This window comes from Camelina sativa, chromosome 17 (genome assembly GCF_030686135.1).
Source record: "Camelina sativa cultivar CO46 ecotype springtype chromosome 17, ASM3068613v1".
Taxonomy (NCBI): Eukaryota; Viridiplantae; Streptophyta; class Magnoliopsida; order Brassicales; family Brassicaceae; genus Camelina; species Camelina sativa.
In genome coordinates, this window is record NC_141896.1 from 22,082,964 (window position 1) to 22,109,736 (window position 26,773).

At 39.0% G+C, this 26,773-nt stretch overlaps 9 protein-coding genes across 13 annotated transcripts; 2 read left to right on the forward strand and 7 right to left on the reverse strand.

Moving 5' to 3' along the window:
* Positions 1–293: 293 nt before the first annotated feature.
* Positions 294–2,912, reverse strand: LOC104757797 (uncharacterized). 2 transcript variants are annotated; one of them, XM_010480588.3, is made up of 7 exons: positions 2,456–2,912; positions 2,239–2,372; positions 1,898–2,146; positions 1,525–1,659; positions 1,217–1,399; positions 917–1,078; positions 294–823 (listed from the first exon to the last, which is right to left on the reverse strand). In XM_010480588.3, exons 1-7 carry the CDS (start codon positions 2,715–2,717, stop codon positions 380–382), a joined length of 1,569 nt encoding a protein of 522 aa, XP_010478890.2. In that variant the 5' UTR covers positions 2,718–2,912; the 3' UTR covers positions 294–379. The 2 variants fall into 2 exon arrangements, with proteins under 2 accessions (XP_010478890.2, XP_087352132.1); XM_087496006.1 differs by lacking the exons at positions 2,239–2,372; positions 2,456–2,912 and having other exon boundaries at positions 1,525–1,645; positions 1,898–2,037.
* A 65-nt stretch (positions 2,913–2,977) lies between these two features.
* Positions 2,978–7,473, forward strand: LOC104757799 (LRR receptor-like serine/threonine-protein kinase FEI 1). 4 transcript variants are annotated; one of them, XM_087496005.1, is made up of 15 exons: positions 3,040–3,348; positions 3,554–3,602; positions 3,789–4,012; positions 4,115–4,250; positions 4,323–4,394; positions 4,491–4,562; positions 4,665–4,736; positions 5,047–5,118; positions 5,203–5,274; positions 5,469–5,557; positions 5,654–5,812; positions 5,907–6,239; positions 6,322–6,567; positions 6,658–6,791; positions 6,882–7,473. In XM_087496005.1, the coding sequence occupies exons 3-15, from the start codon at positions 3,913–3,915 to the stop codon at positions 7,098–7,100; spliced, it is 1,776 nt and encodes a 591-aa protein (XP_087352131.1). In that variant the 5' UTR covers positions 3,040–3,348; positions 3,554–3,602; positions 3,789–3,912; the 3' UTR covers positions 7,101–7,473. The 4 variants fall into 4 exon arrangements, with proteins under 4 accessions (XP_010478894.1, XP_010478892.1, XP_087352131.1 ...); XM_010480591.2 differs by having other exon boundaries at positions 3,056–3,348; positions 6,319–6,567; XM_010480592.2 differs by lacking the exon at positions 3,554–3,602 and having other exon boundaries at positions 2,978–3,348.
* Positions 7,474–7,507: 34 nt separating this feature from the next.
* Positions 7,508–9,541, reverse strand: LOC104757798 (pentatricopeptide repeat-containing protein At1g31430). Its single transcript, XM_010480589.3, has one exon. The coding sequence runs from the start codon at positions 9,328–9,330 to the stop codon at positions 7,618–7,620; it is 1,713 nt and encodes a 570-aa protein (XP_010478891.1). The 5' UTR covers positions 9,331–9,541; the 3' UTR covers positions 7,508–7,617.
* Positions 9,542–9,548: 7 nt separating this feature from the next.
* Positions 9,549–12,516, reverse strand: LOC104757800 (SH3 domain-containing protein 1). The gene is made up of 10 exons (XM_010480593.3): positions 12,097–12,516; positions 11,706–11,819; positions 11,552–11,621; positions 11,320–11,468; positions 11,120–11,221; positions 10,818–11,018; positions 10,672–10,734; positions 10,229–10,588; positions 10,066–10,140; positions 9,549–9,970 (listed from the first exon to the last, which is right to left on the reverse strand). Exons 1-10 carry the CDS (start codon positions 12,154–12,156, stop codon positions 9,848–9,850), a joined length of 1,317 nt encoding a protein of 438 aa, XP_010478895.1. The 5' UTR covers positions 12,157–12,516; the 3' UTR covers positions 9,549–9,847.
* A 309-nt stretch (positions 12,517–12,825) lies between these two features.
* On the reverse strand, positions 12,826–14,276 carry LOC104759691 (putative aspartic protease At2g35615). Its single transcript, XM_010482590.2, has one exon. The coding sequence runs from the start codon at positions 14,274–14,276 to the stop codon at positions 12,939–12,941; it is 1,338 nt and encodes a 445-aa protein (XP_010480892.1). The 3' UTR covers positions 12,826–12,938.
* An 846-nt stretch (positions 14,277–15,122) lies between these two features.
* Positions 15,123–16,342, reverse strand: LOC104757801 (uncharacterized). The gene has a single exon (XM_010480594.3). The coding sequence runs from the start codon at positions 16,172–16,174 to the stop codon at positions 15,260–15,262; it is 915 nt and encodes a 304-aa protein (XP_010478896.1). The 5' UTR covers positions 16,175–16,342; the 3' UTR covers positions 15,123–15,259.
* Positions 16,343–16,372: 30 nt separating this feature from the next.
* LOC104757802 (protein NUCLEAR FUSION DEFECTIVE 4) lies at positions 16,373–18,579 on the reverse strand. The gene is made up of 3 exons (XM_010480595.3): positions 18,003–18,579; positions 17,090–17,916; positions 16,373–17,004 (listed from the first exon to the last, which is right to left on the reverse strand). The coding sequence occupies exons 1-3, from the start codon at positions 18,411–18,413 to the stop codon at positions 16,506–16,508; spliced, it is 1,737 nt and encodes a 578-aa protein (XP_010478897.2). The 5' UTR covers positions 18,414–18,579; the 3' UTR covers positions 16,373–16,505.
* Positions 18,580–19,048: 469 nt separating this feature from the next.
* LOC104757803 (phospholipase SGR2) lies at positions 19,049–25,264 on the forward strand. Its single transcript, XM_087495395.1, has 22 exons — positions 19,049–19,453; positions 19,644–19,857; positions 20,079–20,179; positions 20,317–20,511; positions 20,632–20,787; positions 21,014–21,085; positions 21,174–21,326; positions 21,468–21,518; positions 21,627–21,797; positions 21,901–22,050; positions 22,201–22,266; positions 22,354–22,872; positions 23,076–23,139; positions 23,250–23,332; positions 23,429–23,501; positions 23,721–23,823; positions 23,921–24,014; positions 24,091–24,153; positions 24,275–24,323; positions 24,406–24,509; positions 24,686–24,732; positions 24,814–25,264. The coding sequence occupies exons 2-22, from the start codon at positions 19,644–19,646 to the stop codon at positions 25,064–25,066; spliced, it is 2,781 nt and encodes a 926-aa protein (XP_087351521.1). The 5' UTR covers positions 19,049–19,453; the 3' UTR covers positions 25,067–25,264.
* On the reverse strand, positions 24,730–26,636 carry LOC104757804 (coniferyl alcohol acyltransferase). Its single transcript, XM_010480597.3, has one exon. It carries the CDS (start codon positions 26,634–26,636, stop codon positions 25,302–25,304), a length of 1,335 nt encoding a protein of 444 aa, XP_010478899.1. The 3' UTR covers positions 24,730–25,301.
* Positions 26,637–26,773: the final 137 nt, after the last annotated feature.

Sequence of the window (26,773 nt, forward strand, 5' to 3'; positions counted from 1 at the left end):
GTCCTCGGGTGAGGATGGTGATCCTAATAAGTGATGCTTCCTTTTATAGGCGACTGTTGACCGAGGGTTTTCTAGGGTTTCCATCGTGAATTCCCGAGAGTGCCCCTTTACGAATTATTAATGACTTGCATCTAATTTCGTCGGGCCGAAATCTTAATTAGCTTGTTTTGTTGGGCCGAGTGGCGTATTGGGCATAGCCCATGTCCAACAAAATGCAATCACTCTCCGCTCCTCATGACATGATACTTTGTTTTGTTACAAGGAGAGACTGAGAGAGAAAGAGAAGACTCGTGTTTTGTTAAACTTGCACTTCGTTTCCATCTTGAAGTTGCTCTATTTAATAATACAAATAATTCTATTTCCACCTTTTGTCAGTCACTCAAATATTTTTCTTCATCTCGGAGTCGAGCTTTTTCCTAAAACCTGGAACTCGAATCGAAACAATGTCCTGTAGTTTCTCCACAAGGCTAGGTCTTTGGCTTTGCTTTTTTACAGTATCAACCAAAAGCTGGTATTCCAATAGCGTAGCCTCTGGTAAAGGTTCCAAGAACTCACACTTAGACAAAATCTCTGGAGGAGGAACACCTGAGATGAGGTTTGTGTCCAGTTTTGATCTGTCTTTCTTTGCTTCTTTGGGTTCTTTAACCAGTGTACCCTCAAGGGCTGAAGGAGATGCACCAGGAATCACTTCCCGTGTGAAGGGTAATGATCTTGTGGGTTGCAAGCAGAATTCTATCCACTGGTGGATTATTGGAGATGGGCCTCGGACTCGTCCTCCTATCTTTTCTGCTTCTTTACCAGAGTCAGAAACAGCCGGGATTGCCTTTAAAATACGATAATGCTTCACGGGGTTAGTGTCCGGATATGTTACATGGTAGCATTCAGAATATTAAGAAAGTTTAAGACTGTCACTTACCCATAGATCAGCCCATAAGGTGGCCCCGGACTTGGGAACAATCACTGTAACATTAGACATACGTTTTGCGACAGGGATAATATCGCTGCTCCACCCAACAGTGACCCAGACATCTCCGACATTGAAAGCTTTTAAATAGTTGTTACTGTCAAACAGTCTAATCTGTATGCAAAAAGGGAAACAAGATCAGCCACCATTGCCATTTTTTCTCAATAACTATAGAGGTTGCGTGAAACATGTTAAACTCATGTTTTCTCTTTTTGTCTTTAGGGTATGGAGAGATAGTAAAAAGGCAAAAACCTGTTTCATAAGTGATGCTAGATTATTTTCCACGGCGATTCTTCCTCCAGCAACTTGTGAATCCAGGTCTGTCGTGTTGTATGATGCTCCCATGTATTTGAGAACAGCACCAATAACCTCTCTAGGAGAATTTACCATTGCGATCCTCCCTGCAAGCTCGGGTCGCCACAGATCATCCCAGTCCTAAAGCCAGGAAATGGTTCAGTGATATTCACTTCTTATAAATAAGCACACAGCTACAAAATCAGGACAGCATTTTAACTTAGTCGATGAGAGAAAAAAAAAAAACGACAATAAAGTATACAAACCTCTATCGGAGCCAATTTGTAATTCTGAAATTTGCTCTTTTTGTATGCTATTACAATGGTCCCCCAGCGATATGGTACCGCCCACATTTCACCGTCAGGAGCTTTTTCTCCCGCATAGTTCCTGCGGAGATAAACCTGAGACTTTCTAAGTCATGAAATGAACCCTAAGAACAATTCCAAGTTTACAGAGTAAGAAAGCTGAAACACATGTAAGATTACGCCTCTAAATTCTCTCAAGTTAGTGTTATTGTATCACCATATATCATCCAGACCTACCTAACAAACCTCAATCTATTTGATCAACGTAGAAATCCATCCCTTGCACAAAGACAGATATATACATATTGCTAAAACCACTGATTTAAATTCTCACCTTCCATCTATCACTCAAGCCTTTATACCAGTCTTGATCTTCTATCCCTTTCATTGGCTCAATCAGCTTTTCCTTAATAGCATAACTAAGCCAAGAATCACCAATACTAATCATATCAGCTGCTGCAGTTGAAGCAGAACCCTTTTTCCCCTTTTTACTAGGCTTAGATAGATCAAAGAAAATCTCTTCAAGATTTGCTAAGAACCGAGTCTTTAACCTCACTCTCTTCCCTTGTGAGCTCATAAATTCCTAAACTCAATCCAAAAAACATACAATTTCAGCTAATAAGCTAAGATTCAAAATAAGAAATGGAACACAGAGAAGTGAAAAACTAAGACAACCTTAATCCATGATGGTGGCACTGAGCCACGCAAGGCAACGAGTTTTAACGGCACACTCAGAGAATACACTTTAGCTTTGTAAGCTTCGAAGTCTGCTTCCAACTTCTCATCTTCAACTTCGTGATTCTCTTCACCTGCAAAACTCATTCTATTAAACAAACAAAATTCAAATCTATTGAAACTCAAAAGAGTAACGAAAATGTTCAATTTCACGCACCAGCTACAGTTTCTGTACTGATTTCATTCTCCGTAGCCACAATCGGCGGAGGTAGTAACCGAGCTGAGGCCGGAGAACAGACGCGAAGACTGCTTAAACCGAGGAACAGCACAGTCGAAGCAGAGAGGCGAACTATACTCTCATGAAACTTTTCGCCTCGAGAAACTCGTGCGACGGTGACCCTCCTTCCTCCGTCGCGTTGGTTCCCGCCGTAAAAGAAGCTCACCGGCGGTTTCAGGGAAAGAGTCGCCGCCGTAGCCATCGATAAAAACTCAAAATACACGACACAACCAACCAAACAACAATGACTTCTAATCTCTACCGGTTTATTCCGGTTTGTTAAAACCGGTGGGCTTATACAAAAATTGGCTCGTCAGTTAGAATAATGGGCCTTAAGATGGGCCCAATGATGATGGTATCGACCGAGAGAGAGATGGCTAGCTAAGGTGTAGCTGGCATAATAATTGGGTTTGTCTATCAGTATAGGAAAGCGTCGGTTGGCACGTGCGGGAGGTCGAGATCGGCACGTGCGAGACCCACTTCGTTTCTTCTCATTGGTCGTATGCTTTGGAGAAGAAAGCATCTTCTCTCTTCTTCTCTCAAACTCTCTCACTTAGTTACAAAAACTAATTAAAATTTGTAAACACAAACACTACTCTTCTCTCTCACAAGTCACAACACTCTCTAGCTTTCTCTCTCTTCACTCTTACCATAAAAATAAATCACACACACAACCAAAAAAAAAAAAAAAAAAGTGATTTTTATTTTTGGGTTTCGTTTAGTTATATATAAATTTTCGTGCTTTACAGCTCAATTAGTCGTCTTCTTCCTCTGTCTCTCAATTTCTCAATTCCTCTTCATCTTCCTCCTCTCGGATCCATTTTGTAGTCTTGGTACTAATTCTTTTGCTTCAAAGTTTTGACCTTTTGATATTGTGTGGGGGGGAAAGAGTTGGGCTTTTGGCTCTTTTGCTGAATCGTTTTTTTTGTTTTGTTTTTCTGATTTTGAGTGTTTTGATCGTTTTTACTGTTTGAATCTTATTGAAGCTTGAGCTCTTTTGGTTAATGATGCTGAATTTGGGAACTTTTCTAATTTTAGGAATTGGGGAAGTGGGTGAGATTCTTGTGGGACAGTTTCACTGTTCCAGGTACTCAAAATGTAGATGAGAGCATGCATAAGTTGATGTGTCATTGAGAAATCAGTTGTTTGATTTTGGGCTACTGTATGATATTTATGTACAATTGCGTATCTTATGTTATGTGCTAAGTGTACTCTTGAACTCTTCAGGGCTCATTAGTAATCTGATAATATAAGTATTTCCTTCTTTTTTCAGGAGTCAAGTTTCTTACTTGGACATAGCAGACACATGGGATCATCAAATAGCTGACTATCTGTTACAAGGACGAGGCTCTTCTCTCAAATGATTGGTAGTAGTTATATTATGCTTGGACAGTGCCATGATGGGCATCTGTGAGATGAAAAGCTGCTGCTCATGGCTTCTTTTGATCTCATTGCTTTGTGCACTATCAAACGAAAATCTAGCCATTAGTCCTGACGGTACACTTACTGCCATATGATTCGCTCACTTATTACCATTCATAGCGTCCTGCGCCGTTTTTATAGAGCTTTAATCCTTTTTTTGCTTGTTACACCATTCAGGGGAGGCGCTTCTGAGCTTCAGAAATGCAGTTAGTAGATCAGATAGTTTCATCCATCAGTGGAGACCAGAAGATCCAGATCCATGTAAATGGAATGGAGTAACATGTGATGCAAAAACGAAGAGAGTGATAACCTTGTAAGTTTTGAATCTTGTTGGGGTTTAAACGTATTATCTTCAGTATTATTGTTTATGTTTCTTGGTTCGCAGGAATCTTACTTATCACAAAATAATGGGACCTTTACCTCCTGAGATTGGAAAGCTGGACCATTTAAGGCTCTTGTATGTACTCTCTAACCTTAAATTCATTTTATTAATTATGAGTATACAGTATACTTAATCTGAGGCTGATTAGTGATCACATGTACGTCATTGCAGAATGCTTCACAGCAATGATTTATATGGATCAATACCTACAGCGTTGGGAAATTGCACGGCATTGGAGGAAATGTAAGCGCTTTTCCAGGATAATTATGCTGAATTCCACATGGTTTCTGAGAGACCAATATCAGTTGTTCATGGTCATCAAAATTGTCCAACTGGTTTTTGCAGTTACTTGCAGAGTAACTACTTCACTGGACCAATCCCAGCTGAGATAGGAGACTTGCCTGGCCTTCAAAAGCTGTATGGTTTTTTTTCCTCTTCCATATATTTGTAGATGCGTCGGTCTTTTGGTCTCTGGAATATCTGTTAGTGTTTGTTTCATTTACTTCTGTCACCATCTAGGACCATGGTAACCTATGGTTGACTGCATAATATCTTTGTATGCTACATTGTATTCAGAACTAGTTTTACCTCTACTCTTAGTGAGCCTATAAAAGTACTGTAATTTGAGAAGCACGATAATGTTACTTTGGTTTCACTTAGTTCAATTAGTGGTTGTTCTCTTCTCTGTTCTAAAACTCACTTTCGACTTTTTTATTATATCTTCAAGGGACATGTCAAGCAACACTCTCAGTGGAGCTATCCCTCCTTCGCTTGGGCAGTTGAAAAAGCTTGCTAACTTGTGAGCACCTTAATCTCTGACTTCCGCTGTTATTGATCATATTCCAGTTTTGTGAATCATTTTGTTTATTTTTGTCTTTTGAAGCAATGTCTCAAACAACTTCCTGGTGGGGGAAATACCTTCTGACGGGGTGCTCCCTGGATTTTCTAAGAACTCGTAAGAAAACAAAATCCCTTTCCTCTTTCAGGGTTAGAAAAATAGAGCCTCTAAACTTCATTTCTACAGCTGATCTTTCAGAGCTTCGGTTATATTTGGGATGATTTTTTTAACCACAGTAATTATATAGCTAGCTTGTATCAGTGCAGCTGAAATAAAAAAAAGGCTTTCAAACTGATACATTACCCCTACAGCTTCATTGGAAACCTTAACTTGTGTGGAAAGCAAATTGATGTCGTGTGCCAAGATGATAGTCGAAACCCTTCTTCAAATTCTCAATCAGGTAAAGCAACTACGTATCCTAGCAATTTTCTGGTCAACATACAGGTTTTGTTGTGGCTCTATCACTAAAGTTATATTTGGTGTCTGTACATTATAGGTCAAAATCCAAAGAAAAACTCGGGTAAGCTGCTTATTAGTGCATCAGCAACCGTAGGTGCGCTGCTTCTAGTGGCACTGATGTGTTTCTGGGGATGCTTTTTATATAAAAAGCTCGGTAAAGTCGAGATTAAAAGCCTTGCAAAGGATGTTGGTGGAGGTGAGCCGTGTTGATTTTTTTTGTAGAAATTATCTTGGAAATTTTCAAATTTCCCTCCATCTCCAAAAGCTTCATTATGACTTTGTCAATTCAGGTGCGTCTATTGTGATGTTCCACGGAGATTTGCCTTACTCGTCCAAAGATATTATTAAGAAGCTGGAAATGTTGAATGAAGAGCACATTATCGGATGTGGAGGCTTTGGAACAGTGTATAAGCTGGCCATGGATGATGGCAACGTTTTTGCATTGAAGAGAATTCTTAAACTAAACGAAGGGTTTGATCGTTTTTTTGAGCGGGAGCTTGAGATTCTTGGCAGCATCAAACACAGATACCTAGTGAATCTACGTGGATATTGCAATTCGCCAACATCAAAGCTACTGTTATATGATTACTTGCCCGGTGGTAGCCTTGATGAAGCACTTCATGGTATGACTAATCTTGTTTTTACGGCTCTCTTCCAATATTATGAATGATTTCATTGAGAATGTTTGGTTTCTTGAATTAGTAGAGAGAGGCGAGCAACTGGACTGGGATTCGCGTGTAAATATCATCATAGGAGCTGCGAAAGGGTTATCATATTTGCATCATGATTGTTCTCCTAGGATTATACATCGTGATATAAAGTCGAGCAACATTTTGCTTGATGGCAATCTCGAGGCACGGGTATCAGATTTTGGTCTAGCCAAGTTGTTGGAAGACGAAGAATCCCATATTACAACCATTGTTGCAGGCACATTTGGGTACTTAGCTCCAGGTAAAGAGGCCTTTTGAGAGTCTTCACTTACATAATAAAGATTTGATCTTCGAAATGCTGAGAGTTTCTCATTTGACTTTGACTTAACAGAATATATGCAAAGCGGTAGAGCAACCGAGAAAACAGATGTATACAGTTTTGGGGTTTTGGTTCTTGAAATCTTGAGTGGGAAGCGACCAACCGATGCTTCCTTCATTGAGAGAGGCCTTAACGTTGTTGGTTGGGTACGCAAATGACATACTTTTTTTTTGATATTGATGTTTTGATTCCGACAAATTTGAGTAAAAGAACTTTTGGTTAATGATCTTTTGCAGCTAAAGTTCTTAATCAGCGAGAAACGGCCAAGGGAGATCGTTGATCCAAACTGTGAAGGAATGCAGATAGAGAGCCTGGATGCTCTTCTATCAATAGCAACACAGTGTGTGTCTTCGAGTCCAGAAGAGCGTCCCACGATGCATCGGGTTGTCCAGTTACTTGAATCAGAAGTCATGACTCCTTGCCCCAGCGAATTTTATGATTCCAGCTCTGATTAATTGCATGAAGCCATGAACCCACCAGCCTAAAGTAAACAGAATCTGGTTTCCGGAGGAAGATCCAGATGCCTTGTGTCTATTCAATTACAGTTTTGCTCCCCCAAGAAAACCTGCAAATGCCAATGAAGATCCATCAACCTCCAGTAATGGAACAGAGTCTTTGTGTTTGTGTTGCCATTTACTTTTGCCCTCCAGTTTTACAAGATTTGAGCCATTCATTTTCAGCCCCTTCCCCTTTTTTTTTTTTTTTTTGTTCAGATTTTTGGTAAAAAGAAACTTTTATTTGAACATGAAAATTGAATTGTATAGTTGCGACCTCTGTAGAAAAACTCTGAATTCTTCTTTTGAAATAATCCATGTTTCTTCTTCCTCAGTCTCAGTCAAAATCTTGGTTCAGTTAAAGAAGCTGATTTCAAACTCATATCGATTCATTAGCTTATATTCATGATTACTTAAAAGCAGGGAAACAAATATTAATGATTTAAGGGCACTCTTTAAAGAATGTAATAGAAAGTTATCAAATTTCAATTTCTTCATGTTCCAAACCAATCATCAGATTAGTCGTTTGATGCAGCATTGAGTTGATCTCATCCATTTTTGGGTGAGATGATGGATCATCTCCAAGAATAAATTCATGACAAACCCCTTCAATCTTGATGGAGCTGCAACCAGGAAACTTTCTGATTCCCATATCTTTCATTTTCCTTCTCACATTTGTTACATCTTCCCATCTATTAGCAGACGCGTATACACTTGCCAGCAGAGTATGAGCACTAGAATCACTTACTTCCACTTTCTCGAGCTTTTCCGCTACCCGTTCAGCTATTTCTACGTTCCCATAGTTCCGAGCAGCGCTAAGCAAAGAACAGTACACAGGAACTAGAGTTTCATCGTTTTCACTTCGCATTTCACTTATCAAGTCCTCAGCTTCATCTAATAACCCAGCTCTGCATAGTAGGTCAATCAGACAGCTGCAGTGCTCTGATTTAGGCTGGATCTTATGTACTTTGTTCATTGAATAGAAAATTCTACGTCCTTCCTCTACAAATCCACCATGATTACAAGCTGTTAAGACCGCAACAAAGGTTATATCATCTACCCTAACACCGATATGTTCCATTTCGTTATACAAATCCAAAGCTCTCCCTGACATCCCATTCATGGCAAGACCGTAGATAAGTGATGTCCATGAAGCCGTATCTCTCTCCTTCATTTCATAGAAAACCCCTAGAGCTGTCTCAATACATCCACATTTTGCATACATGTCAACAAGAGCAGTACCAACTACTTTATCTACTGTAACTCTGTTCTCACGTATGTAACCATGTATCCACTTCCCTTGCTCTAAAGCTCCACTCTGTGCACAACCTGTCAAGAGAGAGACTAACACGAAATTATCAGGCCTAATTCCTTCAGTCTGCATGCACCTGAACAAGTCCAGTGCCTCGTCAAACCGGTTAAACTGAACATAACCATTCATCATAGCTGTCCAAAGAACAACATCTTTTACAGGACTTCTCTCAAACAACTCTCTAGCCTCATCAATCTTACCGTTACTAACATACCCAGAAACCATGCTAGTCCAACACTTGACATTCTTGTCTCTTATCGAATCAAAAACAGCTCTAGCCTTATCGAGACACCCACATTTACAGAACATATCAACCAATGTGTTACCAATCTTAACACTCATTTCAAATTCTGTGACAACATACTTATAAATCTTTTCACCAACTTCCAAATTCTTCAAAACCGAACAAGCTGAAAGAGTGCTCACAATCGTACTCTCATCAGCCTTCAAATTGCTCTCCTGGCTCATCCTTTTAAACACAGCAACGGCATCTTCAAACCTCCCATGCCCAACATAACTAGAAATCAACCCGTTCCAAGATACAACATCCCGTTGAGGCATTTCATCGAACACTTTATGAGTGATCTCCATTTTACCCGATGAAGCATACATCCCCATGAGTGAATTGGATACATAAGAATCGAACTCAAGCCCAGCTTTCACAGCATAACCATGAACCTTCTCACCTTCTAGAACCTTCCTCAAACGACCAATTGATTTCAGAACAACCGGTAAAGTGAAACTATCAGGATACAAGCCTTGTCCTCGCAATTCACCGAACAAAGCCAAAACTTTCGTGTAACTCTTTGTCTCAGCAAGAGATTTGAGCATCTTATTATACATAAGAAGTGATGGAGTTTGTACAGAACCCATACTCATGTCAGAAGGATACAATTGTGATTACCAAACAAGGCGTTACAGTTTTTATGGTTTGGTCCAGAAAAAAAACAAATGTAATGAAAATGTAAAGTTGTGAACTTTCGAGTACATAATATTTGAAAGACATGTCTTTACGATTCAAACTCTGTTCGGTTTCTGAAGCTGATTTCAACTTAGATTTATCTTCATCATAAAGAAGCAAGCTTTAAGAGAGGTACTGAAACAAGAAACTGAAAGATCATATTATCATAATTAGAGTTAGATTACAGAAGATAAAACAGGATTCTCATCATGGAGAAATCGACTCGAGAGTTAAGACTTAAGAAAGAGGAAGAAAAAGCACAATCGTATCTCTTACACAGGTCATATTTACTCGTGGATACATATCTGACATAATCATACTTACGTATGAGCTTATGATGATACGTAAGAGGAAGGTAGAAAAACACACAATCGTAGCTTACACATACTTAATACTTTATGGATGTGTATTTATGTTTAAAGAAAGAGATCACTGCTACTTGACGTTTGATTCCACGATCTTGCTCGCGGGAGCTTTCTCTTGTTTCTCAACGTAAGCAGACGGAAACCATCCGGCTTTGCCCTTGTATTCTCCTTCTGACCAGCCTGTTCCAGCCACCTGAAATTTTGTTTCATCAAACACAACAAAATGGTAAAATCATGTTTCTTTGTTTTGTATGTTGTATTGTTAAACACGGGTGGCAAGAAATGTACCTGCCGCACAATTACATAATCATCGACAGCGAGACTGAGTTCCCCTGGGGCTTGAGCATCAAACGGGTGCACAACCTGTCAAAAACAAGAAAACATAACTCTTTACTCCCCTGAATTTGAAAAGTTGACTTAAATCAGAGTAAAGAGTTTTAAAAGGCTTTACCTTTGCAAGAAAGTAGGAATCATTCTGACTGAGAAGTTGATGGTTGTGATGATCATCAGATCCATTGGACTTCTTGATCTCTTCCTGTGGACTAGACTTGAGTTCTTTCTGGTGAGTGGATTTGGTTTCTTTTCGAGGACTGGACTTCATTTCGTCCTTGGGATTGGGTTTGGTTACTACTTCTTGGGGATTCGACTTGGTTTCTTCTCGACGATTTGACTGGATCTCTCCCGAGGTATTTGATTTGATCTCTCCTGAGGGATTTGAACCCACTTCTTCTTGGGGAAGAGAAGAAGCATCCTCTAAATGTAAAGGTAGTGACTTTGGTGATGATCCTATAGATTCTTCCTCAGCAATCATCTGAATAAGAAAGCAAAACCAGATCATACGACTGATTGTATCTAGTCATAATCTTAAGTATGTAAATAGAGCAAGTTACTGACCTCAGCATGTAGCTTGTCGAGGATATCAAGAGCATTACGATGATATGTTCTCTCAGCTTCAACCTGCGTTGGTATTTTCATTTCATATCTAATCAAAAGAACAAGTAAACAATCATGAGCTGAGATATGATTCAAGTGATGATTACCAGAGCACGGAGGCGCTGATAAGTAACATTTTGCTGCTGATCATCGACTTCCAACATGGCCTTAGTAGCTTCTTTGCCAAGAGTTTTCATACTTGTTTTGAGCTCAGCCAATCTCGATTCGGAATTCTTAAGTTTTATGTAGGCTTCTTCAGAAATATCAGATTCCTTCAACTTTGATCTTCTCCTCAGTACATCAGTTGCCTATTAAAAAAGCGTGTGTTTCCTCCACAAATGGTCAACACCGCAAGAAAATTTCAAATCGCCTCAAAACAAACCAGAGAGAGGTTTAATAAGATTTTTACCTGAGCTTCAACTTCTTGTCTCAGCCTGTCATAGTGATTTACCAAATGCCTAGCATCTTCCAAAGGCGCACTATATATCATTGTACGAATTGGCTCACAAACCTAAACAAACAAAAGTCTAAAGCTTCATTACATGTTCTCGAGCGACCCTGCCAGGTAAAAGAATAGAGAATGAAATGAAAATGTTCCAAAAAGTTTACCTGCTCACTAAGAACTACAAGGAGCGTTTCCCTCTCGCCTTCCACCGACTTGTAAGAGGTACCAAAGTGATGTGCAACTCTTGAGAGAGGAGTATTAGCATCAGGATTCTCATCTCCATATTTCTTAAAATCTTCAGCAAACTTCAACCCTGTGGATATACACAGTACAACATTAAAAATTTGATACCAAGAAGTATATATATATGAGATCAAGTAGAAAACAGAAACTTACCAATCTCAACAACTTTCGTGCCGGTCGCAATGAAACCTTCGAGTCCGCGAACAATATTCCTTTGCAAACGCTGTGAACAGAAGAAATTTTCAATAAACCAAAACACCAATGAAGATTATATTATCACGAGACACCTTAAGAAAAAAAACCTTACCTTTGCAGCCTTAGTAGAGCTATACAGATCTTGAAGCTTCTGATGACAATGAAGCTCTTCTTCATCAACAACAACAGCATCCGCGTTAACATGCCCTAAATGCTTCAGAACCGCCTACACAATAACCATAAATTTTATACAATTAAAGAGACCTACACAAATCTTGTCTGAAATTATAAGGTAACCTATGCCTAAAACAAGCAAAGTCCATACTTTTCACCTAACTACATAACCAATTCATACCTCGACAATCCTATCTACTCCCAAAAGTTATAAATTAAACCATCACCCACTTCAAAGATTCCTCCTTTATTGATACCCACAAAACAAATTATCTCAGTTATCTAAGAAAACAGAAATCTAGAAAAAATATTAAGAAACCACCACCCACTTGCTGTTGCCTGGCGACTTGCTCTCTGAGCTTCGCCGCTTGCTTTCTTATAGCTTCCATGTCTTTAAAACCAAAACTCAAGTTCTAAGTAGCTTCAAGTTCGGTTTCTTCAGTACTACCAACCGATGATAGATCAAGAGATTTGGGGAAAAGGGTAAGTTAAAAAATTCTCAGATTGAGGAAACAGAGGAGATAAAGTAATAGATCCTTAACTCCTTTCTTTACAGGTAACAGTCGGAGAAAAAAAAACAAAAAAGTAACGACAACGGAATGAGTTATAGTGGAGAAAGTTGAAGCAGCTACTCCTCCTTCGGTTTCCAACACTTTCTTTCTTTATTTGAGTGGTCGGTCTTCAATTTTGTACTCATTTAACTTCATTTTTTTTTTTTTTTTTTTTAAGTCTTCACTTTCATATTTTATGAAAAGTTTATTATTCTAATATCTTTTTAATGGCACATATTAATTGGACCGCAGGATGAAAAATTATTATATGTCCATTTCTTTGTTTTATTAGCTGAATATCATTTTCAACATGAGGTTATCATATAACTTTAGAAAATATAATTAATTTTCAAATACCTTAAATAATTTAGTCAATTGCTTTCAAGAATAATAAAAAAAAAAAAATAGTCAATTTCTTCTGTCTGGCTTCACTTGAATGCTTTATTAGACTAAAACCGGAGGCTGGAGCTATTTGTTTTTGAGGTTTTATTTTTAAAGAAGAAGAAATTAGAAAAAGTAAGAGATATTATTAATACTGGAATATTCATTAAATTTGGGATAATTATGAATATCGTCAGATCATCAAAACACTAGCTCTCACAAACGACAACGTTTTAGCTTCACAAGTTACCAGAACAATCCACGCTTTGAAACGACACGGTTTTGGTCTCCAAGTCATACCCGACAAGAAAGTCCATCTGAGCTAAGTTCCCGTAGATAGCAATTTCAGTTGTCGGGATTATACTCATGCAGACCATATCTTCACTGAGTTTCACGAACGCGTTGATCGGACTCAGCTTCACGTCGGCGTTAGTGAAATGCATTGTTATCTCCGGCAAACCGATCTCGTTGTCTCCGGATTTGTAACAGTGTGTTAGAACCCCTTGTGGATCACTCACACGTTTTGCTCCCGTCACTGATTTTTCCACCGCCGCACCAAAATCATCGTAAAACCCTGAGTCGAGAAGCGTGAGCGTAGTGCCGGAATCGATTATGATGTTCCCGGTTGTCTTCTTTGTTTTGGCGTTTAGATTGTATCCTCCTCCGGTGTATGGTAGCTTGGTCTTGCCGACGGTGATTGCCTCGAGAGTCAAGAAATAGTAAGTGTCGGGGACTTTTACGACTAGTGGCGTAGTGAGCGTAGCGGAATCGTCGCTTGGCTTGGAAGGTATCGAGTTGGTTCCTAGGTTTATGACGCTTGTGCCGTTTGTGGTAGATGACGTGTGTGACAAGCAATAAGAGAACTTCTTACCTATCGAAGACCCGAGCTGGGAGACTAACGATAACGGACCGCCTCCGAGTCCAATGATTCCGGATCCGGTTTCTTCGAATGTACCACCGTTGTTGTAACCGCAGCCGAAGGCTGTACCAGGGAAAGAAACAGGGGAGCCAGAGGAAGAATCGATGGAGATTGTTTCGGTTGCAACTTCTCCTTTGGTAAACGATTCGTCTCCATAAGAGTAACGGTATTTGCAGATGTCTCTCGATGCGTCGCACCCTTCTTCGTGTTCAGACAAAGCCTGGCAGGATTTTGAATCACAAGATGCGGTTTTGTAGGTGGAAGATTTGTTCTTGTCGAAGAGTGGACTGTTTTGCTTGTAACATTGTTGACATGGCTTGCACTGGATCCACGTTAGGTCACTTCCCGTGTCAGCGATGGCTAAGACTTTAGAAGGTGGAGTACCGATGGAGATGGACATGAAGTATTCGCCACCATTTGAGACTAAACCGGATTGGAGATCGGTTTTGGTTGTGAAACGGCGGGAACGGGAGATTGAACGGAGGAAAGCTGCGTTTAGACGGTCGGAGACGGTGTGGTGAGGGTTGTAGAGTGGTGAATGAGGAGAGTCACGATGGATTAGCTCGACGGTTAGGATTCTCCCGTGAGCTGAAGAAGTGGAAGTGAACAAGAAGATGATGGCTAAGAGAGAACAGAAGAGGAATGTTTTGGTTACCATTTTCGATTTTTTTGGAATGTTTGTGATGAGAATGAGTGAAGCTTGCAAGGGTTTATAAACGGCACGGATGGGAATGCGAAAAGATTGAAACGGCATGGTGTTTGATTAGTGGAGGAGATGTGGGATGGTTATTGATTAATTGTTATAAATTATGTGACTGATGGGTTTCACTTATGTTTAACGAACGAAACAACAATAGGTTTTGTGCCTTTGGCTTTATCAGAGGAGGAAATTACAATTTAAGTTGATACTAGATTAGGATCCGTGCTAGAGCACGGGTTGAAATTCCTTTTATTTATATTATAATTTTAGAATAAAATATGATTCTAAAGATCATGATTAATGCTAGATTAGGACCTTAAAAACTTTTAAAATCAATCATATAAATTATATTTTATTCGAAAATTATAATATAAATAAAATGAATTTTAACTCGTGCTCTAACACGGTCCTAATCTAACATTAATGTTTAATTTTTAATTTCTGAATACGATCACGATTAATCTTGTTAAATTAGCGAGATTTGATTATTTTTTTATGATTGAGAGTATATTTTTATCCCTTTAATAATTTTTTTATTGATGTGGTTTATCAATAAAATATGTGGAAAATAAAATGGTAATATTGTGATTCTAGATATTTGGAACCATATACGTGATCTTCCGAAATAAAGTTTGAAATATCCATGAACTATCAATTTGGAAAAACCCGTTTAAGATTTTCTGTTACAATTAAGATTTTATTTGTTACAATTAATATATGGATTAATTTATAATATATGTATAACCTATTTGTAACCATTTATTAAAATTATAAAGTCTACCAAAACAATGTTGTGTACTTCCGTTTTATTATAAAGGGGATAACTAAATTATAAATTTATTTATACTTCTGGTTACAATCTTCAAACCGGGAAACTAAATTAACCAAAAACAAATAAACCAGCAAAAACCGAAATTGGACATTTTACCCAATTTTCTCTATCAATCATCAAAATCGAATTTAGCTGAAGCCTGTTTGGCCATTTTGATGATAGCAGCTGCTTCTTTCCTCATCTTCTGCTGCTCTTTGAGAGCTTTCTTCAACATTTTTCTCTGATCTTCGACTGGGAACGCATTCAAATCAGATAAAAACTCGTCGAAATCGAGGTTCCTCTCTCGACCAGAAGAGTAAGCAGCAGCAGTGTTAAACGATTTACAACTTTTGAGAATCTTGTTGTTGGTTGGTGATTTCTTCGGTGAAGAACGCCAAATTGATCCGATGATCTTCGACGGAGATAACTTATCGAACCATGATGAGGACTTGGATTTGGATTTCGATTTCTTCTCTGGTTCTGAATCTGTTGATGGTGGTGTAGCTAAATCATCCGAAGATGATGATGATGATACGACTCTGCGTTTCTCTTTTTTGGTTTGTTTAGCTGGCGAGAAAAGCTTAGTCTCACTGATGTTTCCAGAATCTGAGAAATCTCCACTTCCATTAGAGACAAGCTCAGCTCGCGAACTCGATTTCAAGTCCAGATCTCGTTTCTTTCTCGTGATTTTACTCGAATCTTCATCAGATAAACTCACGAAACCAGGATTTTTACCTTGATTTCGTCGATTTCCTGAGAAATTCACATCCTCTTTCGGATGACTCGCCACGCTCTTGGACGGCGTAAGATGCTTCTTCGTGTTCTTCGACGAAGAAGAGGAAACCGGTTCGGTTCGTGGAGGAGCTGGAAGAGACTTGAGGCGACGGAAACGAGATTCGAGATCATCGGGAAGAGTAGAATCGGTGAATCCAGAACAATTGATCGCAGCTATTTGCTCCAAAGCCGAAAGCTCCTTCGCTTGAGAAACCAGTTCCTCTACTGCTGAATCGTCTGTATCAGAAAAATACCCAAAATCCGCCGCCATTTTTGGTAAAACCAAAGTTTCTTAGGGTTTTTTTGCTTTTTGGGGGAGAAGAGAAGAAGAAATAAAAAGAGTGGTGAGAGAAGAAAATGATAAAAGCCGTCACTCGTCACAACGGCTAATTCATGATTTTGTCAGTTACGTTGGCTCCGATACTATGCGCGTCAAACATGCGTGATTAATTAACTTTATTAAAGACAATTTTATACGAGAACATTCTATGTTTATAATATGTAAAAGTAAAGTAACTCATGTATCTTCCATTTCTGTAACCTATAAAAAAAAAAAAAAAAAATAGAGAATGTGGTTTCTTTCTTTGTGTTACAAATTTGATTTACAATGGATCAAGATCCTTGTATGATGATGATGTTATTGAAACCTGGTCTTGTTCAAGCCGGTGATAAACCGGTTTGGTTCTTATGTACAGCAACAGACTTGAAACGACGCCGAGGATAGACAAGAAACCCCAAAACATAAATGTTTTGAAGTAGCAGCCTCTTCCTAAGCAAACAATTGAGTCAGACACGATCAGTGTTATCTCGGGGCTTGCGTTGGCTTCGTAAATGGAGGCAGCGATGTAACCGTATAAAAGTGAGCCGATTGGTATGTTTGTGATAAGAATGTTGTGGTTAACACCTACGCTATTGGGTCCGAAGAGATCAGATGTTATTGAGACTGCAGCTGCGAATATGAAACCTGAGCTCAGACCGATTAAGGCTGTTGCGGTTTGCAATGCTGTTTGTTGTGAGGATGATACCGCCAGTAAAAAGAAAGCGATTGGAGTTGGTAAGAGTGCGATTGCAAACCAGCCGGTTCTTGTCAAACGATACCTCCTGCAAGATCCAGTATTCTTAATGAGAATCTGTTATCTCATCAATTTCACATTAGACATTACTTACTCTAAAAATGTAAACTTACTTGTGCATAAAATCTGGCGCGGCAGAGAGCAACCGACCGAAGAAGGAGAATGAAGAGTAGATTGTGACTAGGGTTGTGGAGTTTTGACCCAAAGACTGAGCAATCTGTCCCAAATTGTTGCTATAAACAAGACCAATCGTGCCACCACAGAAATACGCAATGTAGTATAACCAAAACTCCAATCTACTAATGAGCAATCGAAACGAGTGTTCATCACCTAGCCTCACTATGTTCCCTTCCTTAGCAGTCCCCATAAGCTCATATCCGGAAACAGACGCTTTTTGGCTCTTGAACTCATCTATGTTGAGCATAACATAGCCAGAGCTTTCATGGGTTAAACGATGGTTAATGAACGGAAGAAAGTAATCCCGAGCATAAACGATAAGAGGAGCACACAAGGGGAAAACCAAAAGGACAATAGCTCCGAGAAGATTCAACCGAGCTGACGAAGTACTGGAACTGGATAGGAGAAGGTGGAAACTAGTCATGACGGCTAAGACATTCAAAATGGTAAACACATGGGAGTCATTTCGTCGAGATTCACTGTCAGGACTAGGGTCTAAAGATGGTTTACTAAGAACAGGGTAAAGGGCAGCAAAGGAAACAACAAGGGGAACCAGAGAGTTCAGCAGAAGGTATAAGTTGGAGGACGATGGGTTAATTGCATTGAAAGCAAGGGAGTATAGAGCTGCACTGATGCCATTGAAGCTTACCGTTAAAGATAAAGCAAGAGCACGATTGTTTGGGAAATGACGAATGCAGAGGATGAAACAAGCTGTGTTGAACCAACATATACTTAATCCAGCCAACAAGCAACAGAGAAACACCTATCATGTTAACAAAAAAGATTCAAATTCAGATTCTTGATTTACAAACAACACATGATTCTTGAATCGAAGTTCAATAAATGTACCAGAGAATAAGGCAAAGTGATGATGTTGGTGATGACAAGCCACTGAACACCATAACCAACAAATCCCATAGCCGCCGCAGCAAAAAGAACGACGGAGAGAGGGAAATAACCTAAAGCGATCCCTGACGACCATCCAAACGCTTTCCCCAAATCGGAAGCCACGGCGAGGTAATTCAACCTCACCTGAGAAACCCCGAGCACCGATTTGAGATGGGAGGAGTAAGCAGAGAAATCGAAGTTGGTTCCGGTAGAAGCTTGGATCCAGATCGCTGCAACGAGAACAGTCCATTTCCGCCATCGACCGAACATGGTCCTGAGAGGCGGAAGGTGTTTCCGGTGAAACTTAGCTTCGTCGAAGGAGGCTCGATTAGGTCGGAGTTTATCTGAGGCATCTCTGATTCGAGGTCTCATATACAAAGAGGATGATGGATAATGATGTTGATGATGATGATGATGTTGACCCGATGCTGCTAAAAAGCGTTTAGTTGTTCATCTACCGCTTTTTGAAGATTGGGTTTTTGGGTTTTTCTGAATTTTTTTTTTTTCCTATTCAATTCGTATACTGTTTTTGTAGTATGAAACAAGTGTCAAAATTTTAAATGCATTTGACCAAGAAAAACAAAATGTTTAATTTTTGGGTTTAGGGAGTATATCTAACTCTTTCTTTTCTTTGGCAATAATATAAACGTAAAAAAACTGTGAATATAAACGTAAACGAAAACAAGGAACTGAGACATTATAAGGAATTTTGCACGTTAGACTAAATGAATCAAGAAACATGTCCATATTACTTGGGTTAGGACCACCAACAAACTTACTTCTTATTGGCAAAGCATACTCCACTAATGAAGAGTAATTTGTAGTGGTTAAGATTAGTATGGCTATCGTAATGAGGTAGTAAAAACCAATTTAGAGGTTTTGAGTTTAATCTGGTTTTGGACTTTTAGTTACTCCAAATTAAGAGATTACAATTTACAAATGTTTACTCACCTACTCATGTTCGAAAACTTTTTTATATAAGTACTACCTACGGCAACATATGATATAAATATGATTCAATTTTTTTTCTTCACCAATTTGGACTAAAAATTAAACAACAATTACAAAATTGGTTTTGGGTTGCGGGAATGCTGACTTGGCAACAAACGTGGCAGCTGTTTAAGAAGATGACACAGTACACGCAACCGCCGAAGCAAAAGTTTTTTAGTTTGTTCGGTCTCTCATCTCGCGAATATTCTTTCTTTCAAGTTTCAACCAAACCAAAACCTTTCGATTCACAATTCGATTTCCCCAGCTGTCACTCTTTTTTTGTTTTTTGTTTTTTTCTTCTTCTTTCTAATTCATCTCTCGCGATTTAGCTTTCATCAAATCAAAAATCTCTAATCTTTCGTCTTGTTTCTGTTGATTTCCATCATAAAGCTTCGTCCTTTAACCACCCTCTCTGTGTCGTGGTATGTATTTGATTCCTGATTTTTCTCTGTAGGGTTTTGTGAAATTCTCAATTTTGATCACCGACTAGATTATAAATTAGACTTCTTTCTTGTTTCTGATTAACTGATTTAGGTTTGTGTTTTCTAGACCAAAGTTTGATGCTTTTATGATTTTTTTTTTTTTTTTTTTTTTTTGTTTCAATTGAATCAGATGGAAGAAGATAGAGAGGCACGTTTAGGTACTCGTGAGGTTAATAATGAAACCTCTCCGGATTTGTTGAAGAATACGCCTTCGAACATTGCGAGGTTGGAAGATGTGATTGAGCAATGCTATGGTAGACAAAAGTATCTTGCTCAGACTACAAGTCCTTCTGATGGGAGTGATGTTCGTTGGTACTTTTGTAAAGTTCCTTTGGCTGAAAACGGTTAGTCTTTTTTTTTTTTTTTTTTTTTTTTTTTTTTATTAGCCTGTTTCAGCTTTCAAAAACAGAATTGCGGCTAGCTTTGAAGATGTCATATGAGCAATGTCATATGAGCAATGCTAGTTTGGTTTAATGTGGGTTGATTTTATAGAAGGGCATTGTTTGTGTATCCGAATTTGTAATGGCTGGATCAAAGATATAATGTGTGTATGCATGTTCTGCAGAATTAGCTGCTTCAGTACCTCGCACTGACGTAGTTGGGAAGAGTGAGTATTTCCGTTTTGGTATGAGGGATTCTCTTGCGATTGAGGCATCTTTCCTGCAGGTACTTCTTCTTCTGCTAAGCTTTTGTTTGTATATCTGGACAAGTTCTTGACTTGTGGATGTTAGGTTTAAATTTTACGTGAATTGTGATTTCTGACAAACAAAAGTTTTATTTTTTTGGGGATATTTGTGTAATAGAGAGAAGATGAGTTGTTGTCACTCTGGTGGAAAGAGTATGCAGAATGCAGCGAAGGCCCGAGATCACAAGTTAATTCTAAAAAGAAATCAGTTAAGCAGTCAATTGAAACTCCTTCTGAAGCTTCTGTCTCCTCTAGTCTATATGAAGTTGAAGAGGAGAGAGTTGGTGTACCTGTTAAGGGTGGGCTTTATGAGGTAACCACCGTGCAGAGATTCAAATAGTGTTTCAGAATTTTCTTGTGAATTTAACATGTTGAGTCATTAGAGTCCTTACATTCAATCCATGTTTCTGACCAAGGAACTTGAATGCTGCAGGTGGACTTGGTGAGGAGGCATTGTTTTCCTGTGTACTGGAATGGAGATAATCGGCGTGTGCTTAGAGGCCATTGGTTTGCTCGTAAAGGTGGCCTAGACTGGCTTCCAATTCCAGAAACTCTTTCTGAGCAGTTGGAGGTTGCATATCGTAACAAGGTTAGATATCTTTTTGTGGTATACAATTCGAATTTATGATTCCTGTTTGCTCAGAACTAGAAGCCATTGATACTTTTTCTGTTAGTTTTGTTTTCGGTTTTAAGATTCATAAATCCACTAAAGCTATCTCTTGTTGCCCTTTTATCTCTCTCTCTTTGATAGTTCTATTCATATATATTACTTATGATAGACAATTGCACCAACTAGTTTGGATTCTTTCACCCAGGTTTGGCGCAGAAGAAGTTTTCAACCCTCTGGGCTGTTTGCAGCTCGTATCGATTTGCAGGGTTCCAGTTTGGTATGTGTTTGATTTCATGTAAGAAACTATAGTTTTCTGTTAGCTAAAAATGGTTCATAGATGATAATATCCAAAGTTGTTTATGTAGGGACTCCATGCTCTCTTTACTGGGGAGGATGAAACCTGGGAAGCGTGGCTTAATGTTGATCCTTCTGGGTTCTCTGGCATTGTTGGATATGCTGGGAATGGTATTAAGTTGAGACGTGGTTATGCTGGCTCCTACTCTTCAAAACCTACGCAGGTCTTTAGATTATTCTGATTTCTTTTCTTAGTTTTCTTGGACTCTATTCTTACCACTCTCTACTGAAAAATCAAATTAAGTCTTACAATTGAAATTTTCTTGTTAGAGTTCTTGTGTATTGATTTATTCTGAATCCTTTAGGAAGAACAACGACAACAAAGGGAGGAAGAAATGGATGACTACTGTTCCCAAGTATGTCTTTGTATGCTCTTGTATTCTATGAATTGCATTTGCATATATAGGATCTGATCTCAATGTTTAAAAGATCACTGGACTGTTCTTTTGTGTTATTTTGTCCAGGTCCCTGTTCGGCATCTTGTATTTATGGTTCATGGTATTGGTCAAAAAGTAGAAAAGTCCAATCTTGTTGATGATGTTGGAAATTTTCGTCAAATCACAGCAGCTTTAGCGGATCGTCATCTAACATCTCATCAGCGCAGCACTCAACGAGTCCTTTTCATCCCATGCCAGGTGTCTATACATATATACATAATTTTTTATATCACCTTATGTTGTATCTCTGTATAGTATGATCTTACTTTATAGATTCTGTTGTTCTCTATTGTTTTTGTAGTGGAGAAAGGGTCTAAAGCTAAGTGGTGAAGCTGCTGTTGATAAATGTACTTTAGACGGTGTACGGCGTTTGCGAGAGATGCTGAGCGCAACTGTTCATGATGTGTTATACTACATGAGCCCCATTTATTGTCAGGCTATCATTGATTCGGTATTGAAACTTCCCAATTTCGTTGTTCACTTTGTCTTAAAGTGCCAAATTGAAACAAATTTGTGATTTAGTTTTAGATTTTGTAACTTTCATTAACTGGTAATCTTGTCAAGTATGACAAGTGATTTGTGCTCCTCTTTTGTTTTACAGGTTTCAAAGCAGTTGAATAGACTGTATCTAAAATTTCTAAAGCGGAATCCTGACTACGTTGGAAAGGTGCCCATTTGGTCTAGTGTTTTTCATTCATCAAACTTTGACTAGTGTAAGCCTGCATGAAATTGAAATTCATCTTACATTTTACAGATTTCCATTTATGGACACTCTCTGGGGAGTGTTCTCTCCTATGACATCTTATGTCATCAGCACAATTTGTCATCCCCATTTCCAATGGATTCAGTATACAAGAAATTTTTTCCAGATGAAGAATCTCCTCCAGTTCCAGCTAACGCTGACAAACCTTGTAGTTCACATCCATCATCAAATCTTGAGCCAGAGAAATATAACCAGTTGAATAACACCGAGGCAATCACTGGTCAAGATAATAACATGATTGCTAAAGAATCAACGGTATTGGAGCATCACAATGTCATCCAGGAAGCTCCTTCATTGATCTCTGATTCTGTTGTGGACAACGTGGGTTTGGAAGGAAGAGGCAGCCAGGAAGACAACCATCATTCTAGTGGTGCTCTTTCCTCACAGGACGGACCAGATGGAGCGGACTGTGAAACAGCTGATTCTTCACCCTTTTGTCAAGATCAGTTATGCGATAAAGAAAATGGCAACTCTAATAATGAGGAGACTATTAAGTTGTTACAAGAAGAGGTAGATATTGGCACTTCCAACTTTTCATTCTATGATGAGATTATGCGTTTAGGTTCTTGCAAGCTTTCAACACTTGTGTTCATAGCATCTGCTACTTTCTTAGTTTTGTGTTCTCTGTGGAAATGTTATCGAGTTTTTTTTGCTGACTGACAAACACAGACAAAGAGTTATGTTTCCATTGATGGTGGTTATTGTTATCCCAGGTTAACTTATTGAGGTCAAAAGTAGCGCAACTGCAATCAGAGAATGCCAGAATGTTGTCTGATGGTATTTGTTTCTGACCCTTGATGTTTTCTTTATTTCCCATATTTCGAGTTGTGTTTGAAAGCATCTTTTATGTACATCTGGGTGATGATATGAAATTGTGTTATCAACAGAAAAAGCCAAGGCGCCAACTGAAGATGCCAAGGCACCTACAAGCTTCACTCCTTTTATCAAGTACCAAAAGCTTGAGTTCAAGGTGTGGGGTTGTCGAACTATTATTATATATATCTAACATTCAGAAACCACACTGGAAAAAACGTCACCCTAACTCTTAACTGCATTTTCTGCTCAGGTTGACACTTTCTTTGCTGTTGGGTCTCCCCTTGGAGTTTTTCTCGCCCTTCGAAATATACGTCTTGGGATAGGTATGTACTTAATGTAGTACGTTTTCATTTGTTTATTAGTTTTTTTTTTTAATGTAACACCGGAATTGGGAAAACAAGAGATCCGTGAATAAGCAATCAAAGTAATTGGCTAATTCTTATTTTTTTCATGTAGGTTCTTTACTCTGCTATTGAATTGATTTCTCACCTTTCTTTACAAAGCCTCTTTATATGCTCTAAAAGCTGTTTAATATGTGTTAGGTAAGGGACAAGATTACTGGGAAGAGGAGAATGCTATTGAAGAGATGCCAGCTTGTCGTCGAATGTTCAACATTTTCCACCCCTATGATCCTGTTGCATATAGGTTAGTCATCATGGAAATAAGACAGTGTGTAGCTAGTTTATGATCCCGCTCTCTTTTTTTACGTTCTTTTGCAAGTGTGTAACTGTGTTCCACGCAGATTGGAACCACTTGTCTGCAAAGAGTACCTTCCCAAGCGACCTGTTATTATTCCGTACCACAGAGGTGGCAAGCGGTTGCATGTTGGATTGCAGGTACTTGTAATTCTGTTGTTTGGTGTTTATGTTTGCTTCATCTTCTAATTTGTTTGCTCTATGTAATGTTCTATAGGATTTCAAAGAGGATTTTGCAGCACGTTCACAGAGAGTAATGAATCATTTTGATTCAGTCAGGGTGCGTTATTTTGGATTTCTAGTTAGATTCTCTTTTCTAGTTAGCTTCTCTATGTTGTAAATACTGACCCCAAGTTGTTATCCTTTTTTGATTTAATTACATATCTTTAATTCTCATGTAGACAAGAGTTCTCACTATTTGTCAATCCAAAAGTGCGGATAAACTAGACGGTAAATATAAGTCATTACTTTGCAAGGTTATTCTATTACCTCTGATGTACTTCTAATTTTACTTGTGTATGTGCTTGAACAGAGATAGAAGAAACTGATGACGAAAAGGATGGAAGGTCCTATGGTTCCTTAATGATTCAGAGATTAACTGGAACTCAAGACGGTCGAATAGATCACATGCTCCAGGTTTAGTTTTGATGCAATTCCACCTAATTTCTAAGTTTTGTGATTCCACTTTTCCTGCGGATGCTGTTGTTCTTGGCAACTGCAATATGACCGAATAAAAGAATCAACACGTACTGGATTTGGCTAAAGCTCGCTAGCTTTCATATAATAATTGCTGAAATATTTGGGTGATGCAGGATAAAACCTTCGAGCATCCTTATCTACAAGCAATAGGAGCTCATACGTAAGTGAAACTTTTCATTGATTACACATTACATTTTTAACGTTCATAACCAAGAAATCAATACTGTTATATATTGTGCAGAAACTATTGGAGAGATCATGATACTGCTCTTTTCATAATTAAACACTTGTATCGCGAGCTACAAGACGAACCAAACTCACCCACGGGATCCACCGAAGGAGATGATAGTCCAAAAGACTCAAGTAGACCTCATAGCTGGATAGACAGAAGAGATGATAATTATGATGATGAAGAGCTTCCTTTAACATTCTCCGACAAACAAATCGTTAGAAGCTTCTCCGCAGAAGCCAAGAAATATTTGAAGAAGCCTTAAGATTTTGACCATAGGTTTGAGTATCTGAAATCCGGCGAAAGCTCCCTGATTTTGTTTTTGTTTCCTGTGCAGAAAGTAACATATAGTGCATAATATGTGAAAAGGAAAAACACCTACATGGTTTTGCCACATTGTAACCATAATCCATTGTAACTTTAATTTCACAAATAATAAAGAAAACGCTGAAAGCCTTCTTTCTTTGGCTTTACTTTTTCGTCGTTAGCTGAGCTATTCTTCAGGTCTGGAGTTGAAGATGTTTTGCAGACATTGGTTGAAAAACTGAGTCAGACTCAAAAGCTTCAGCCAGTTCAGGCCACACGATAGCAGAAACTGACCAAGAGCCATCATTGCAGGCGCTAGGTCGCTGGTTCAGGTAACCAACTCCTATCTTCTCAACCGTTGAACATACAGTTCCTAGGAAAGGAGCACCAAATCCAAAATCCAATTCAGCCACAGGGAACCGTCTTCCGGAAGACAAAACCAAAGCTGGTCCTTCTTGTCCGAGAACCACCCTAGCCAACATCAGTCCAGGTCGGTGACTCTCGATCCAGTCTATCAAATCTGTGAAATGAGTATCGTTTGTCACTTCTGTAATCGATTTATGCACTATGTTTGCTATCTCTGATACATGGTTCTGCTTCAGATTTTCGATAGTGGCTTCACCTACAGCTACAGACAAGACGTTTCCTATGTAGCTCGAGGTAACGGTCTCGAGTCTTCCTCTACCGTCAACAAGCCATCCCATCTTGCAGGTTTTATGACCGCTCTCTATAGAATCCACCATTTTCTTCCACACATAAGCGGAGAATGCTTCAATCTTAGTCCTGCTCTCTCCGTTAACAGTTGCTAGAACTTGCAACGTGTCTATGCTCGAAGCATCGATGTGATAGAGACGCTTGATGAGCGTTTTAGGCATCGGTATATTCTTAATGTCTTCCTCGCTGCATTTTATGAATATTTTGTCCAAGTGAGGGTCATAACGTGGAGGAGACCGTGCCCGGAGGAGGTTTCTCCGGTGATCTGGTACACAAGAAACTGGCTGGTTTCTCGATATCTCTGACCACAAAGTGAGGAATTTCCCAAAGGAGCTCGCGTCTCCTAAAGCATGATCAAATGTGAATGTTATGGCAAGGCCTCCACATTCGAACTCTGTCGCTTGAATCTGTAAAGCGAAATCCGGGTTAACCCGTACCAGCTTTGACTGGAGAAGCGCATCAAGGTTGTGAAAATCCAAACTTTTGAGATCGACACTTGCCCTGGCTTCGACAAGCAAAGCTCCATTGTTGTTGCAGATGATTATAGGCTCCTCTTGAGAGGCTTCGTTGGTAACAATCTGACCCGCGAAAGGATAGAAGTAGTTGAGAGTTTCCGAGAGAGAGGCTTGGAGGGATTTGAAGATTGTTTCAAAGGATACATTCGGTTGCTTGGTGTAGAAGTAAAAGTAGGTCACCGGAAAACGGCCGGAAAGAAGGTCGAGATTTGAGAGAGTAAGGCTGCTAACTTTCTCCGGTTGGTTACCGGAAGCTTTGACTATGAACTCTCCGGTGAAACTCACATCAAAGATCGTCATTTTCAGTTTAGCAATAGGTAAAAGTTCTCTAAGGGAAAAGGTTATGCTCAATGATATTTATTTATAAGAACATAGAAAATATATAAGGAAAACACAATGAACTATTCGGTTGTATGTGATATATATTCAAAGGAATG

Bases quoted from the DNA above. Each gene is read 5' to 3' on its own strand.
- LOC104757797 (XM_010480588.3), bottom strand. From the start codon at position 2,717: ATGGCTACGGCGGCGACTCTTTCCCTGAAACCGCCGGTGAGCTTCTTT. The intron at 1,660-1,897 runs GTGAGAATTTAA...AGAAAGTCTCAG, and splicing joins GCTTGAGTGATAGATGGAAG to GTTTATCTCCGCAGGAACTA. The intron at 1,079-1,216 runs GTTTTTGCCTTT...TTTTGCATACAG, and splicing joins TAGCATCACTTATGAAACAG to ATTAGACTGTTTGACAGTAA.
- LOC104757799 (XM_010480590.2), top strand. From the start codon at position 3,913: ATGATGGGCATCTGTGAGATGAAAAGCTGCTGCTCATGGCTTCTTTTG. The intron at 4,737-5,046 runs GTATGGTTTTTT...TATATCTTCAAG, and splicing joins TTGCCTGGCCTTCAAAAGCT to GGACATGTCAAGCAACACTC. The intron at 5,813-5,906 runs GTGAGCCGTGTT...TTGTCAATTCAG, and splicing joins TGCAAAGGATGTTGGTGGAG to GTGCGTCTATTGTGATGTTC.
- LOC104757798 (XM_010480589.3), bottom strand. From the start codon at position 9,330: ATGAGTATGGGTTCTGTACAAACTCCATCACTTCTTATGTATAATAAG.
- LOC104757800 (XM_010480593.3), bottom strand. From the start codon at position 12,156: ATGGAAGCTATAAGAAAGCAAGCGGCGAAGCTCAGAGAGCAAGTCGCC. The intron at 11,622-11,705 runs GTAAGGTTTTTT...TTCTGTTCACAG, and splicing joins GCTCTACTAAGGCTGCAAAG to CGTTTGCAAAGGAATATTGT. The intron at 10,735-10,817 runs GTAATCATCACT...ATACCAACGCAG, and splicing joins ATCAGCGCCTCCGTGCTCTG to GTTGAAGCTGAGAGAACATA.
- LOC104759691 (XM_010482590.2), bottom strand. From the start codon at position 14,276: ATGGTAACCAAAACATTCCTCTTCTGTTCTCTCTTAGCCATCATCTTC.
- LOC104757801 (XM_010480594.3), bottom strand. From the start codon at position 16,174: ATGGCGGCGGATTTTGGGTATTTTTCTGATACAGACGATTCAGCAGTA.
- LOC104757802 (XM_010480595.3), bottom strand. From the start codon at position 18,413: ATGAGACCTCGAATCAGAGATGCCTCAGATAAACTCCGACCTAATCGA. The intron at 17,917-18,002 runs GTACATTTATTG...TTAACATGATAG, and splicing joins TCACTTTGCCTTATTCTCTG to GTGTTTCTCTGTTGCTTGTT. The intron at 17,005-17,089 runs GTAAGTTTACAT...TGGATCTTGCAG, and splicing joins GCGCCAGATTTTATGCACAA to GAGGTATCGTTTGACAAGAA.
- LOC104757803 (XM_087495395.1), top strand. From the start codon at position 19,644: ATGGAAGAAGATAGAGAGGCACGTTTAGGTACTCGTGAGGTTAATAAT. The intron at 21,327-21,467 runs GTCTTTAGATTA...TGAATCCTTTAG, and splicing joins ACTCTTCAAAACCTACGCAG to GAAGAACAACGACAACAAAG. The intron at 24,733-24,813 runs GTAAGTGAAACT...TATATTGTGCAG, and splicing joins CAAGCAATAGGAGCTCATAC to AAACTATTGGAGAGATCATG.
- LOC104757804 (XM_010480597.3), bottom strand. From the start codon at position 26,636: ATGACGATCTTTGATGTGAGTTTCACCGGAGAGTTCATAGTCAAAGCT.